We start from the raw sequence: 14,788 nt of genomic DNA on the forward strand, positions 1-14,788 counted from the left end.
ATAATTCTCGAACGTGTCAACCTTTTAAAATAATTTTACAAATCAGACAAATTCGTTAGATGACCTTCAAGGTCAAATCTCCAGGTCATCAGTCATACCCTTCCGCTACTTTGTTCCACCTGTTGCTTTTTCTATTTTTCTTTGGGCGCATACACTCTCCTCCGAGATGTCATGTCACATGTGGGGCATGAAAGGTGTAATTTTGTCTTAATTTTGTTTGACTTTTGACTAAAATACCTAAGTGGTTCTTGGTTCAGTACTTATTTCTTGTGCCCTCGGGTTACACGTTACGTAACATAATTGACATTGGCATCTTTCTCGTTCTCGGTCGTAAAATTATGTGTACGTAACCTTCACTCACTCACATGTGAGATCGAGATGCAAGTTTTCTTCTTCTTCTCTGTTTGTTTGATTAAATTTATTTCTGAAAATTGCATCAAGCCGAGATAGAAAAATGAAAATGGAAATGAAAAAAGGCGAAAGATGAATTCACTTTCTCCAAAGTGGAGAAGATTGGAGGAGAGGAAGAGGAAGAAAGAAACCGTGTTTTCTTCCTGGAACACTTAAGAAGGTGGAAAAAGACGACGAGGGATTCATAATATAATGAGATGAGGACGAGATAGAAATTAGATTTGGTTGTTGTTTTTCTTACTTACTTACTTTGTTGAGGAGGGAGTGCGAGAAGGATGTGGGTATTTTTGAAATTATCCCTGGTTGAGATTTTTGAAATTTGTCAGAATTTTCTGCAGGAAATGTGTATTGTGGGAAAGATGTAGATATTTTTATGGGGAGAAATTGCCCTGGTTGAATTTTTTGACAATTTCTGTCCAAATTTGGTTCAATTTTCTTTAGAAAACGTGTATGCAGAGCGAAACTATTCGCAGAATTAGGCACACACAGTCGACAGTTCTGCAGTTCGACCATTTCAAGTTTCTTATTAGAACATCGTATCTATTTCGGAGACTGAAATAAAAATGTGTAAAAGTTTTTGGAGGATTAAACTTTTTTTGACGAATTTGGAATCCAAAAATATGAAATTTTAAAATTTATTATTAAATTCACTAGAAACACGAAATTAAACAAACTTATATTTTCGACTCGAAAACGCAAGTTTGTTTAATTTCTTTTTTTTACCAATTATGCAAACTTGTACATACGTCAAAATAAATAAAACAAAGCTAAAATTTAAATTGATAAATTAATTATATTAGTCATTAGTCTGCATAGGGCTTGTTTCTTGGTGAAATTCACGATTTCGGTAGCTTAGTCGGTTATCCGACTTTCGGATAAAGTATTCACTCATCCGAATCATTAAGCTCGGTTTGGATATTTTTCAACAGAAAAATTCGGATTCGGTTCGGGTGGATAATTTTCAACAGAAAAATTCGGATTCGGTTCGGATGGATATTTTTCAGATAAAATATTCTGATTCAGTTCGGATGGATCAGACAAAGTGTCCAACCGACGCAACTCTGATTTCGGTATCAACATAGAAACTTTATCATAAAGGTGACATCCTTTACGCACGTGACGAATTATTTAGCTGGTCGGTGAGTGCCTGTTTGTCTCGGGGTGACGCTTATTAGTGGTAAAAGAACAGAAAAGAGTGGTGGATGGATGGATGGATTTTTATTTTTGAAGGTGCGTGGAAGGATAAATTGGCATCGCGTTTTATTTTGACTGTGCTCTTCCAATTCTCATCAAAATTCAATTTGCATCTGCTGCTTGATAAAGGAAAGAGAGAGAGAGAGAGAGAAATGAAGGATGGATGGAGTGAGTGAGTGAGTGAGTGATTGCTTTTTGCGAAAAAAATACATAGTGTTTTTAGCCGCTAGTGGTTGGGTTGAAGAGGTAAAAAGAAAGGTGAAGTGGTCACGGAGTAGGAGAGACGATGTAGTTTGACGTTTTATTAGTAAAAGTTTTTTTTAGATTAGTCGTACTCGTAAGTAGCCAGCCACAGGTCCAGGGAGCAGGCCTGTGGATTTGTTTATAAATGTGCACCCTACATGAGTGTAAAGCTTGTAAATCGTTAATTTTTTCTATGAAGGACCTCTCCAGAGTAATTTAGAATGACGGAGATTTTTTGTAATTCTGCCGGAAAATGGGACAAAATTCGACATAGACGGAAATGTGGTTTGACGTTTTAAGAGTTTGTTTAGCAGGCTTGTTCAGATAAGTAAGTAGCCAGGCACAGGTCTAGGTGTGTATTATTTTTATGTATGTTGTATGTGCACGAGCTTGTTTTCATGAACCTTGTATGTTCAATTGTGTGACATGGGAATAAATAAAATGGTTTAAACTGGAGAGAATTTTTATAATTTTAACCGAAAACGATAAAATCAGTAAATCAGACATGTAAAAGCTGCATTTTGATCCGAATCTTATACAGATCTAATTTTGATTTGTCTCATTTTGGTCAAGAATTGGAAAATTATCGTAACTGCTCAAAAGTTACAATTTAAATTAATATCAATTATTGATTGTCATTAATTAATCTAAAGAGAAGATGCCTCTAACGACAGACTCGCTTGTTCGTTCCCATCAATTTTTCATATTTTCAAAAAACTTTTTTGAAATTTGAAAAGTGGTTAAGCAGAAGAATTGCGTTGCAATAAAATATTAAAAGCATACATCTACATACTTTGGGTTTTACATAAATTAAATGAAAAAAATGGGACGAGTTGTTTTACAGATGAGTGAAGAACATGTGCTCTTATTCCCACCGGAAAAAAGATAAAAATATTTTTCCCTTCATTTTCTCACTGTCTTTCCCCCAAAGGTAAATTGATTTCCGGGTAAAGAAAATGGTTGTTTGTGGTACAGTGAAAATTGAATAGATCGAAGTAAAGGTTGAGGAATTAATTTAGAGCCTAGAAGCTCTTCAGACTTTCGGATCATTAGTTTTCCCCAGTTTTTAAGATCCTTCTGGTCGATATTTATTTGGGTCTCAAAAAAATCCTGAAGATTTTTTTATTGCAAAAAAAGAAGCATTCAATTGATTTGGGAGAAACTTCTGTGCAAATTGGGACGGCATTGTCAGTCTCATTCTCCTCCGTCAGACATGGGACGTTTTGTGGTGCAGATGTCATGTCGAGGATAATGATAAAGGATGTCACCGATTTTTAGAAGAGGTGTGGTCCCTTCAGAATAAATGTCATCCTTTACGTATAGACTCCTCTCTCTCTTATTAAGTGCAAGTTTCACACTACTGCCCAAATTCTGATCTTCTCGGTTTTATTATTGAGCGACCTCCGCCCATACTCTATTCTTTGATGTATCCTCGTAAAAAAGAAGGGGAAAGAATGCGAAATACGTGGAATCTTGGAGATCTTGAAGAATGAAGAGAGGGTCGGATTTTGTATGTATATTCTCATCACCATTATATTTTGAGTCTTCTCCTTTTTCACGCTGGGCAGACCATGGCCCACCAGGCGTCCCTTTCAGTAAAATGTAAAATGTATGTATGTACATAGACATGAATTTTTGTGAGAGGATTGAAATTCAATATTATTATTATTGAGATTGAAATTGTGGTGGTGAGAGAGAGGATTGACTCTTCTTCTTCTTCTCGTTGAAACGTTTGGCCGACCAGGCAAGGCAAAGTGATGATTATGGTTTCACACCTCGTGTTCATCCACGTCCACGTCCACCCTTTATTTTACACCCAAGAGAGTTGAAGGGGTCACACAGGTCGCGGGGTTTAAAGACGGGATGAATTACGAGCCCACAGCGAGAGACTAATTGTCGGTGGGAAGGAATAAGAAGTGGTGAAATGCAGCAGAGGTGGGCAAAATACCGTATTTTGAGGTTCGGTCTTCAAAGGGCTTGGATTTCTAGACCGATAAAAAGGCAACAATCTGCATTAAGGCGGAAACCTTTGTGAGAAATAATAAGGTAATTCACGCAGGCCTTTTTAACACTGTAAAATTGGTAAATTCCATAACTTACGAAGGTAGACGTGAATTGCCTGATTGTAATACCCGTAAATTCTGTAAACTTACAAAATTTTACAAATATTTCTGAGAATAATTAGCTTACGATGCCAAATCTTGAAACGTTTTTGGCTTAAAAGTCGTCAAATTCGAGTTAAAAAAATTGAAAATTGATGGGAATAGATTTCGAAACGAATAAAGTACTATCTTTGTAAACTCAAAATTATATTTTCGTTTACTAAAAATTATTATAGGATACAAACTTTACAAATATTTCTGAGGAAAATTAGCTCGCAACTTTTTTGAAACTTGCTCAGATCAAGGGCGTCTCTTTTTTGTAAAGTTTGTAAAATTATTTTACAAAACTTCCCCATTTTACAAAGTTACCAATGACTGCAAAAATCCCCTTGGTATTTTGCCCCCTTCTGCGGTCTGAAATAGTTATGATGAGCTACATTGTTTAGTGGTTGTGGTGATGATTTATGACCCATTTTTGTCAAGTTATTATGTAATGGTGGTAAAAATGTTAATGTGTAATTTTTTATTGGATTTCAGCCTGTCAGTGCAACGGTCACTCGAGACGGTGTCGTTTCAACATGGAACTGTACCGACTTTCGGGCCGAACCTCGGGCGGCGTTTGTCTCAAGTGTCGTCACAACACGGCTGGACGATTCTGCCACTACTGCAAGGAAGGCTATGCTCGTGACCCCGCCAGACCGGTCAATCACAGGAAGGCGTGTAAAAGTAAGTGAAGGGGTTATTTTTTAACATGTGGCGTAAATGAGGATAAGGAATTAGGGTGAGATGGTAGTAATTTGCGCCATAGTTAAGCAATAAGGTACAATGTTGGCGCGAGTTTTCTTAGTAAAAAGGCATCAATTTTTTTAAACGTGGCGTAAATGGGGAGGACATTGGTTATTTGCGCCATAGTTAAGGTATAACTTTGGCGCAAGTTGCTTGTTATAGATGCAGGCGTGCAAAAGTACTTGTAGGGATTTTTTAACATGTGGCGTAAATGGGGACGAGGAGTTAGGATGCGATGGTTATTTGCGCCATAGGTAAAACGTTGACGCAATTTTTCTGAGTATAAATGCATCTTAAGTTTTGTAGATGTGTGAGCATACGAATTTTTGAAAATTCAGCATATTGCGATAAATTTGATTCCTATTGTCTTTCGTAATATTTGCAAGACTTGACCTTTTCATCTTTATAATTATGATGAATATAGCATAAATTAGTTTTCGTTGCAAATGGCGTCAAAATATGACAATTTGGAAAGATAAAAATTTTAAAGCCTAATTGTCCTTTGTTTTTGTTCAAGTTAGGTAGATTATTACCAACCCTTTTAATATTGAGTTATAAATTTCAGAGTCACAAATTTGTAACTTATTGCAATGTAAAAATAAAGCACTTAAGTTTATGTCGAAATTTCTAAAATGTGTTGCCTCATAAAATTATATTTGAATTTTTGAAGATTTTTTTTCTACTCGTAAAATATAGTGTAGATAATTTTATCACCAAATTTTTTAAAGAGTGGGTGGGAGAGAGAGAGTAATGTGTGAAATTGAAATTTAAGGAGCGGATTGACCAATGATGATCCCCCTCCGACTTTTTATTAGTCGGGACTCTACCTGAGAGAACATATCTCATTTACATAAGTGACGTTATTAAGTCTTGTGCAATTTTATGTTGAGCAAAAGTTAATTATGTTTTAATATCTGGAACGCACCAGCAGCAGCAGCAGTGCCGGGTCGTAAAATTCGTCACCTGTGTAATTCGTGGGGAGAGAAGGGGACGATTTATTTATTGGGGTGACGAAAACTGCAGTGTTTTTTATTATTATTATATTATACGGCATGTTCCAGGGTTTCTGGGAATTTGTAACTTTGCAAAAAAAATTAGTGATAAAATTGGAACGAAAAAATCAGAAAAAACACCGTAATCTGCGTCAGAAATTATTACCATTTTTATAAAATTTAGTGATTAAATTGCATTTGAATTTTACGGCTAAAAGATCATCAACAATTGAAGAAAGTAAAAATATCGTAATCTGTGACGGTAAATTTTAGAAATTTCGACCCCCATTAATTTTAAGGAAGTCATAAATTCTTTACAAAATTATGACACGTTATTCACCCGAATATTGTAAACTTTACAAATTTGCGTACATAAAATTATTGCACAAACTACTTAGCTTAGAAATCTTTGTAAATTTACGACACATTTGTGACCTGATTTTCCTGCGTGATCTTTGTAAAAATTCGTCTTATTGGTATCCAACATTTTATAAAACTGTACAAAGAAGTTTATAAAGAAAATTTCCAAATATGCATGTAACATAGCCCATAAAATTAATAGGGGTCATTTATGGATGCCTGTTAAAAAAATGGGGTATCGGACACCCTGGATTTTTTTTACAACTTGAACTTGTGTGTCGGCATGTGGTTATAATAAAGTGGGTAGAATTGCATCGAGTTTTTTTTTTATATTATGGACATCCTTCCTGGTCAGTAAGTAGGAGAAGCCCATAAAATTCATGTGGGTGAAAGTACGTATTATTGAAAGGGCATCCTTTTTTATACTTTATGGTTACATAAATTGCAATCAAAATCTATTTTCTAGGCATTTATGGCGTTATGCGGCTCAATTCATAGTTTTTTTCGTGACCATAATAAAAAAAGAAGGAAAATTTACAGTACACCTGGTCGACTTTATAGTACGATTTAATTTAAAGGGATCGAATTTGGCTTATTTTTTATTTGGAAAAAGTGAAAATTTAGGCTAAATTTAGAGTTAAGCATTTCTTAAAAGAGGGGAATTGAGACAATTAAGCATTAAATTGTCTAAATTTACACCTGGTTGAATTTTTATAGGAGTTATTTTATATAGACCGAATTTCGTTTCTATTTAAAAAAAATTTGGCTAAGCTTAGATTGATTAAGCCTTTTTTAAGGAGGAAAATTGAGACAATTATACATTCCGCTACTTGCAGGCTATAATAACCTTGGGTGAAACTGGTTCATAAATTAACTGCCTTTCTCCTACCTCTATTTCCTGGATTGTTGGTGTTTATTTATATCATAAGTTGAGAGAGACAGATTTTTATCCAATTACCCGCACGGGCCGAGAATTAAGGATGTCAAGTCAAGTCTTGTAGTCAAAATATCAGAAAATTTCGACCACGTGCTTCTTTCCATGCCTCATAGCTGTTTTGAGGAAGGGGAATAATTTAATTGACATAAAAAATGCAGTCGACTTCGACTCGAGCATATTTTTTTCACCGGATAATGACTTTATTTTCTTCCCTTTATGAGCCACATTGTCCTCATTTTACGACCTCTTTGCATGTCCGGGCTGTCATGATGGGATAATAATTTCAATTTCGGGAAGGAAAAAGAAGGTTAAATGTTTACATTGGAGTGGTCGATTACTTAAGTAAGTACGTCGTAATTTTACAATTATGGTTTAATCGTTGATCACGCGATTGGCTGGAGAAATGTTTGGAACCCGGTAAATTTGCAAAGACTTCGTTTCGCGATGAGTTGACATCGATTATGAAGAAAATCTTCAAAGTAAATTTGCAAAAATGAAGAGATTTTCTTTCATTTGGTGGGATAATTTTATTTTTATAAAATTTCCGATGGAATTAAGAGACATTTTTAAGACTATACTGTTTACAGATCCCAATAATTTTAGAAGGTTACGAATAAAAATCATGTTTCGAATCTATGTACCGTAAATTTGCACAAATCAAAAAATGTGTCTTTATTTAGTAACAGTTTATAAATTGTATTTTAGGGTCCACAGATGATCTGTTAGTGATAAACCGGTTTAAAATTTTTGAAAAATTATCATTCCGGAATTTTAATTTGACCAATTTCTAAAAAAAGGTGGATAATTTTAAACTATAAATAAATTACAAAAAAAAACAATTTTCGGGGTAACTCATCGACCCTAAAAATAATTACAAAATTGTCGATACGTATACAATTTTGAAAACATTTCAATTTAAGAACTTAAATTGAACTGTAATTCTATTTGAATTTATTCTGCTTCTGAGATTAAGATCTATAAATGATGACTAGATTTAGCATTTTAGAAAAATTATCATTCTGGAATTTTAATTTTACAAATTTTTAAAAAGTAGTTGGATAACTAAAATAAATTACAACAAAAAACAATTTAATTTTCAGGATAACTCGACCCTAAAAATAATTCTAAAAATTTTGAAATGATGCGTAAAATTTGAAAACATTTCAATTGAAGACTTACATTGATATGTAATTTGGTTTAACATGTAGAACCATCGTCATCTACAAATGATCAACAAATTTAATTTTAGAAAAATTGTCATTTCGGAATTTTAGTTACACAAATTTGTCGAAAGGTTGAACAAAATTTTTAGATAACTAGTCATAAAATTTTTGAAATTATATTTGTTTTAATGAATCTCATTGAGTTTTCATAACCGTTGTAAACCTTTGAAAATAACTATCAATCTATGTTTTTTGCACAAAATTTTGTACATTTTACATAAACTTTTTACGTTTTTTTTTGCAGTGTGCGAATGTCACCCGGTCGGAGCGTCAGGCCGTACATGCAACCAGACGACGGGTCAATGTCCCTGCAAGGATGGTGTGACAGGCCTCACCTGCAACCGATGTGCGAAAGGATATCAACAAAGTCGGTCACCCATCGCGCCCTGCGTCAGTAAGTGAATTGGATTTATTATTTTAGCGACAGGATTACAAATAATTGCACCGATTTGGTATTGCATATGGTCATTAACTTGAATAAGTCACCTGTATTTACCTGTCAGTGACAAGTTGTCACCGGTAAATGTAACTTGTCATCAGTATTTTGACAGCCGATCAGAATACAAATATTCTGATCGGCAAAAATTGAAGTAGCAAATGTTAATTGGATTCGACCATGGTTTAATTTAAGTTTTGACAGTTTTGGAGCAAAGAGCGATACATTTTGCGGCATTAGTTTGTATTTTTGCAGAAATTTAGATATGCTTAACAGAAAAATATTTTGTCAATTTTTTGCAAGGGGAAAATATTACTTACTTCATTCGACTGACTGACATACATAGATTTCATTTGACAATGGAGGTCTCCCAGCGTATGTAGTCGGATTTTGACCAAATTAGTGGGAATCGATCACTAATTTAATTAGTATGAAATTTGCAAAAGACATGATTTCCCAATGGGCACGTTTGGCAGAGATATTTGCATCTGAAGAGGAGAAAACGCACCCTAAAGTTGACAAAGTATACACTTTTCAAATTTACTGGGGGTTTTCTCCTCTTGGGATGCAAATATCTCTGCCAAACGTGCCCATTGGGAGATCGTGTCTTTTGCAAATTTCATACTAATTAAATTAGTGATAGATTGACACTAATTTGCTCAAAATCGGACCGCATACGCTGGGAGACCTCCATTGTGAGTTTGAGGCTGGTAAGGAGAGGATAGAGAAAGTGTGGAGCACACTTTTAGGGCTACGTACACCCGACGGAAATAATAATCAGTGTACGTAATAAAGTTTATGATCTGTATCAAGAGAAAGAGATCTTTGTGGGACCGGGCAGAAGAGATGTCGCGAATTTTTGCACGAAACCTTGATCTTTTTGCATGATAAAATATCAACACTGTATTCACGCAGTAATTGGTAACTTTGTAAAATCCGTCAAGTTTGTAAAATAATTTTGCGAGCTTTTATAAGTTTACAATAATTTGGAATCTAATTTTCCTTCGAAATATTTGTAAAATTTTGCCAAAGTTTGCAAGTTGATAGAATTTATGGACTTTATATGTATTGTCACAAAGACCTGCCTGAATTGCCTCTTCGTTTCATTAGATATGTAACATCACTGCTATTGTATGCGCCCTAAACGGCCTAAACGCGCGCCAATGAAATGCAACACTTAAAAATATTTCCCTTTTTAAAAAATTTCCCAAAAAGTTGAAAATATTTCCTTTCCTCAAATCTTATCACTAATATTTCCACGATGTCATCCGTCCTGCAAGGCTCGTCTCTTCCCTGGCCAGCTTTTCTTTTTATGGTGGACTTGTGGACTACATACTTACTTTCTCCGCTGCTTTCCACTAATCTCACGTCTTAACTTTCTCCCCGCATTATTCTTCCCCATGACTTGATACGTTTTTTTTCCTGATTAGGATTCCGGACAAGGTTTCCTTCTTTATTTTATTTTTTTACGGGGAGGGGAGTTATATATTTAGTCGGAAAGTTAGTTTTTTCGGTAATATTTTGTCAAAGTTTTTTGATAATTATTACGATATTTTTATATTTTATTGAAATCATATGCATTATTTTTACGGGGAAAGTTTGCCTGGACGGGGGAGGATTAATCTGCACGGGCATCGGCATCATCATCTTATGAGGCAGCCACCCGGTAAATATTTAGATTGGTAAGAGAGGAAGGAAGGAAGAAACTGGACCAGATTTTGATCTTCGGATAATAATAATATAAACGGTGCGACTCGACTTTGTCTGGTTTTCGGGAGGTAGGGCTGAACACGAAATGGGGAAAAAATTTGAAAATTCAAGGGTTGATTTTATGGGAAAATAAATTCAAAATAAATTCGAATTTACAATTTACTAGAGTTTCTGCAAGATTAATATGCAAACAAAATTCTTCTATGCAAAAATTGCAGTTTTGCACATTTAAACACCATTTTACAAATTAAAGAAAAAAACTACTACTAGTGTTTTAAACGTTTTTAGATCATTCATCAAGCTGCACTTTGTGTGATCCATCTGAAGTTCCGAATCTGTACCGAACCCGAATTTTTCTGATGACGAAACAGAATGATTCAGATTCGGTTTGGATAAATACTTTATCTGAAAATCGGATAATCGTCGATTTAAAAAAATATATACTTTCAATTACGGAGTTGCACCAAGTTACATTATGCTTCAATAAAAATTAACAATTTTTTAATGTAAAATTTCTGATTACAATTCCTGCTAAATTTTACCAATTTCTGATCTTCTCCGGAATTTTAAAAATTGTGAATTTCAATTTTCCCACTATGTTTTGATAAAAATTTACAATTTTTTAAATGTAAAATTTCTGATAGATAATCTTATAAATTGTGAATTTCAACTCGTCTCGTCTCATTGGAAGCACTAGTTGGGTTAGTTTAGTTTAGTTTACTTTCTTTCACGTTTCCTGCGCTGGACGAGGCTTGTGGGATGAGGCGAAGGAAGGAAGGAGGACGTTGTAATAATAATAATAATGGCTGAAATCTGCGAGATTGAGATCGTTCGTTGCCCTGACGGGAAAGGATTTACTTTAGTTTTAGTTACTTCTTCTTCTTGAGCCATATTTACTTTGCGTTTCGTTCGTGGGAGAGCTTATTAATTTCGGGTTTGAAATGGGTGGCAGTGCAAAAATTGGAGGGTTTATTATTTTCTTGTGATGAATATTGCATTTTTTAATGATTTTGTTTAAACGAAATACTTTTTATTTGGATCGGGAGAAAGTTGGAGGCGAAGGAAGGTTTGCATGCATTTTATTTAGTTACCAGGTTTTAGTTAATCCTTATTTTTCTAGATATGCAAATTTTGTATATGCGAAAAACTTTTCACGATTTTATTTAATCCTGATTTTTATAGAGGCAAATTTTGTATGCATATGCGAAAAAGTATTCGCATATTGATATGATGATTGATTTTTCATGAGATAAGAAAAATTCTACATATTTTTCCAGCAAAATTCTAAACTTACTTTCCTTTATACTGTTCATTGCAAAAAAATACGATTTAAATTCTCAATTTTCAGTTTTTTAGAAAATTTTTGGACATTTTTTAAGTTTATTTTAGTATAGGAGAAATAAAGCCGAAAATTTTCCTAAATTCGATTCACGCATGGAGTCACTTGTTCGCTTTTTTTTCCTTAAGAGTTTCCAAAAATTTGGTCCCTTCAAAATTTTCATGACCAAAAAACAATTCGAATTTTTTCCGTTTTTCAATTTTTGGGATAAAATTGGGAGAATAATATCAAACAAATCGAAGCCAGGATGAAGGAGAAATAATAATTATTTTGGACATTTCCCTCGTTTCGTTTCTTGATTTATATTCTTTTGCTCCCTGTCATACTTACGTAACTTTGTGTACTGATTGGAATGCTTTGGCTGATTTTTTTTGATCTGACATGTTTATCGAGTCCCGTCATTTCCTGAGCTTTTGGAAAGAAAATAATTTGTTGTACTTTCCCTGTCAAAAATTAATTAGTATTTTTGTGATGATTTTATCTTCAAATTTTGGCATGAAAAAATAGTGTTTTTATAGGTGTGCCAGAGGGAAGGAGTCATTGCAATATTATTAATAATTGTGTACTAATTTTGGCAATCAATTTTTAAACTAGTGTTTAGAAATTTGTCTAACTTAAGTTCCGAAATGATAATTTTTCGAAAATTTTAGAATGTTTGTCATTTATTTTATAGATACCGTATCGCCGTAGATAGACGCACAGTTCAATTTAAATTTTTCAACCGAAACGTTTTCAAAATTGTACACATTATTTCAACAATTTTGTAATTATTTTTAGGGTCGAGTTAACCCGAAAATGTGTTTTTTAATAATGTAACTAATTAATTTTAAAATTGTCCGACTTCTTTTTAGAAATTTGTTCAACTAAAATTCCGAAATAATAATTTTTCTGAAATATAAACATATTTATTATTTTAAGATTTTATTACTAGTAAAAAACAATTTTACACAAATCTTTTGCATAATCTGAAATCAAGGTATAAAATAATTTCGGACGAAAATTAGCTTCTAAGATTTTGTAAACTTATTCATATCAAGGGCGTCCAATTCTTTTGTATTTTACAAAATGCACTGATTTTGCAAAGTTAGCAAGGCATATGTGAATGGTCTCAATTAATTTAGAATTATTTCAGCAATTAAAAAAATGGTTTTCTTGCAATTACTTCTAAAACAAGTTGAACAGTTTTTAAACTGCGTTTTAGAAATTTGTCAAATTAAGATTCCGAAATGATAATTTTTCAATAATTTTAAAATTGTATATACTTTTCAGATGAGGTCGCTTATTATGAAAGAAAATCGAATTGCGGTTCAATTCATGTTTTTTTTATTTTAAATGTTGTCAAAATTTTACGTATTATTTGAACAATTTTATAATTATAGGTTTCAATTTCGAGTTAACCCGATTTTTAACCCGTGATTTGTCAAAGATTTAAGATTTAAAGATTTAAAGATTTCCAATTAAAACTCCGAAATGATAATTTTTCCCAAATTTTATAACGATTTATTATTTACAGATAAAGTCCATGTTTTGACAAATAAGAACGATATCAAAGTATTCGAAATCGTAATGTAGAAAATTAAAAAATTTTCAAAATTTTGCATTCTTAAAATTTTGGGTGGTAGAAAAAAAACATTTAAATTTTGAGTAGGCGGAGTCCTCCGTGTCATAATTTTGTAGAAATTTTAATTCCCCCATTAACACTAATTATTTTGTTTTTGTTGCAGAAATTCCAAAAATGCCGGAGCCCGAGGCGCTGGAGGATAACAGTGGACGAGTTGCGGATCAAGGTATGTAATTAAAATGGGTGTAAATTACTTACAATATTTTTGTGGGGGATAAAATGTTGCGAAATTATTATTGCATAGATAATAAATCTCCGTGCGGATAATTATTTTGCGCAGTTTCTCAACCGGTTTTAATTTTGTTGGGTGTTTGACTCGATCTGGAGACGGTGTAGGTTCGTCTTGTCTTCCAATAAAGAGAGGAAAAGAGCGACAGATGTAATATAGTAGTGGAAGCGAAAAATGTGTATTATTATAGCCGTTGACATCGCGACCTTTTGACCGGCAAGGTCACCCAATGAAAAGTCCATTAAAAAATTAAATGTCGATTTACGAAAAAAAAGTTCGTTGTCGTACGGACGGACGGACAAATTGATATCAATAAATATTTACGTTTTCGTAACTTATGTCACAAACTAGAGAGAAAAATATATTGAGATAATTCACGCAGTCCTTTGCAACTTTGTAAAATAAGGAGAGGCTCTCGGTAAGTTTACAAAAATTTGGAAGCTAATTTTCCTTCAAAATTTGGTAAAATTTAGATAATGCTTGTAAGTGTACAGAATTTACGGATACAAAGCACTGCGTGAATTGCCTCATTAATTAGCGGGAAAGAAGTCCATATTATGACCTGACGTCGTGACCTTTTAACCTGCAAAGTCACTCTTCCTGTAAAGATTAGGTGGAAAACAGAATCAAAAAGGTTACTGTCTTTAAGACTTTCATGTGACGGTCGGACGGACAAATCGATCCCAATAAGTACCCACTCGTTAATACTTTGCGGGCTGGAGAAGGAGGGGAAAAGTTAATTATTTTAATGGATTTGGCACACCATGATTTTAGTGCATGTCACATGTAGGATAGATTTTTGGTCTTGGTCGGGCACTCACACGAAATGCATTCCGGTCACAAATAAGAGTATTACGGATTGTGCAGGAGATGCAGTTTTGGAGGTTGTGCGGAAAGGATTTGGGGTCATGTCGGCGATGTCGATGGGGAAAAAATTTGGTGACTTGCTTTACGCAGGGCTGCATACTTTTTGGTCATGATTTACTCCGGTTGGTGCAGGACGCACGTTAATATTTCATCGGTGGGGCTTTCTCTCAGGAAAAATTACACTGGAAATAATTCGGTGACAAAATTGTGACCGTGTTGGTGACACAAATTGTAGCAAAATTCAAATTTAGAATCGTTTCGACCATTTTATAATTAGTTTTAGGAACAGGTTAGCCTGGAAAATATATTTTATTGCATGATTTAGTTTATTTTTTTTA

The 14,788-nt window shown here is 33.8% G+C and overlaps 1 protein-coding gene across 1 annotated transcript in view; it reads left to right on the top strand.

Moving 5' to 3' along the window:
* The window catches only part of LOC110848969 (netrin-1), a 90,462-nt gene that overhangs the window by 56,588 nt on the left and 19,086 nt on the right, over positions 1–14,788 (top strand). The window contains exons 7-9 of the mRNA XM_022096343.2: positions 4,488–4,676; positions 8,493–8,642; positions 13,458–13,520. Coding sequence (XP_021952035.1) covers positions 4,488–4,676; positions 8,493–8,642; positions 13,458–13,520 — 402 coding nt within the window. The remainder of the gene's footprint in view (positions 1–4,487; positions 4,677–8,492; positions 8,643–13,457; positions 13,521–14,788) is intronic.

This window comes from Folsomia candida, unplaced genomic scaffold (genome assembly GCF_002217175.1).
Source record: "Folsomia candida strain VU population unplaced genomic scaffold, ASM221717v1 Fcan01_Sc004, whole genome shotgun sequence".
NCBI classification, from domain to species: Eukaryota; Metazoa; Arthropoda; class Collembola; order Entomobryomorpha; family Isotomidae; genus Folsomia; species Folsomia candida.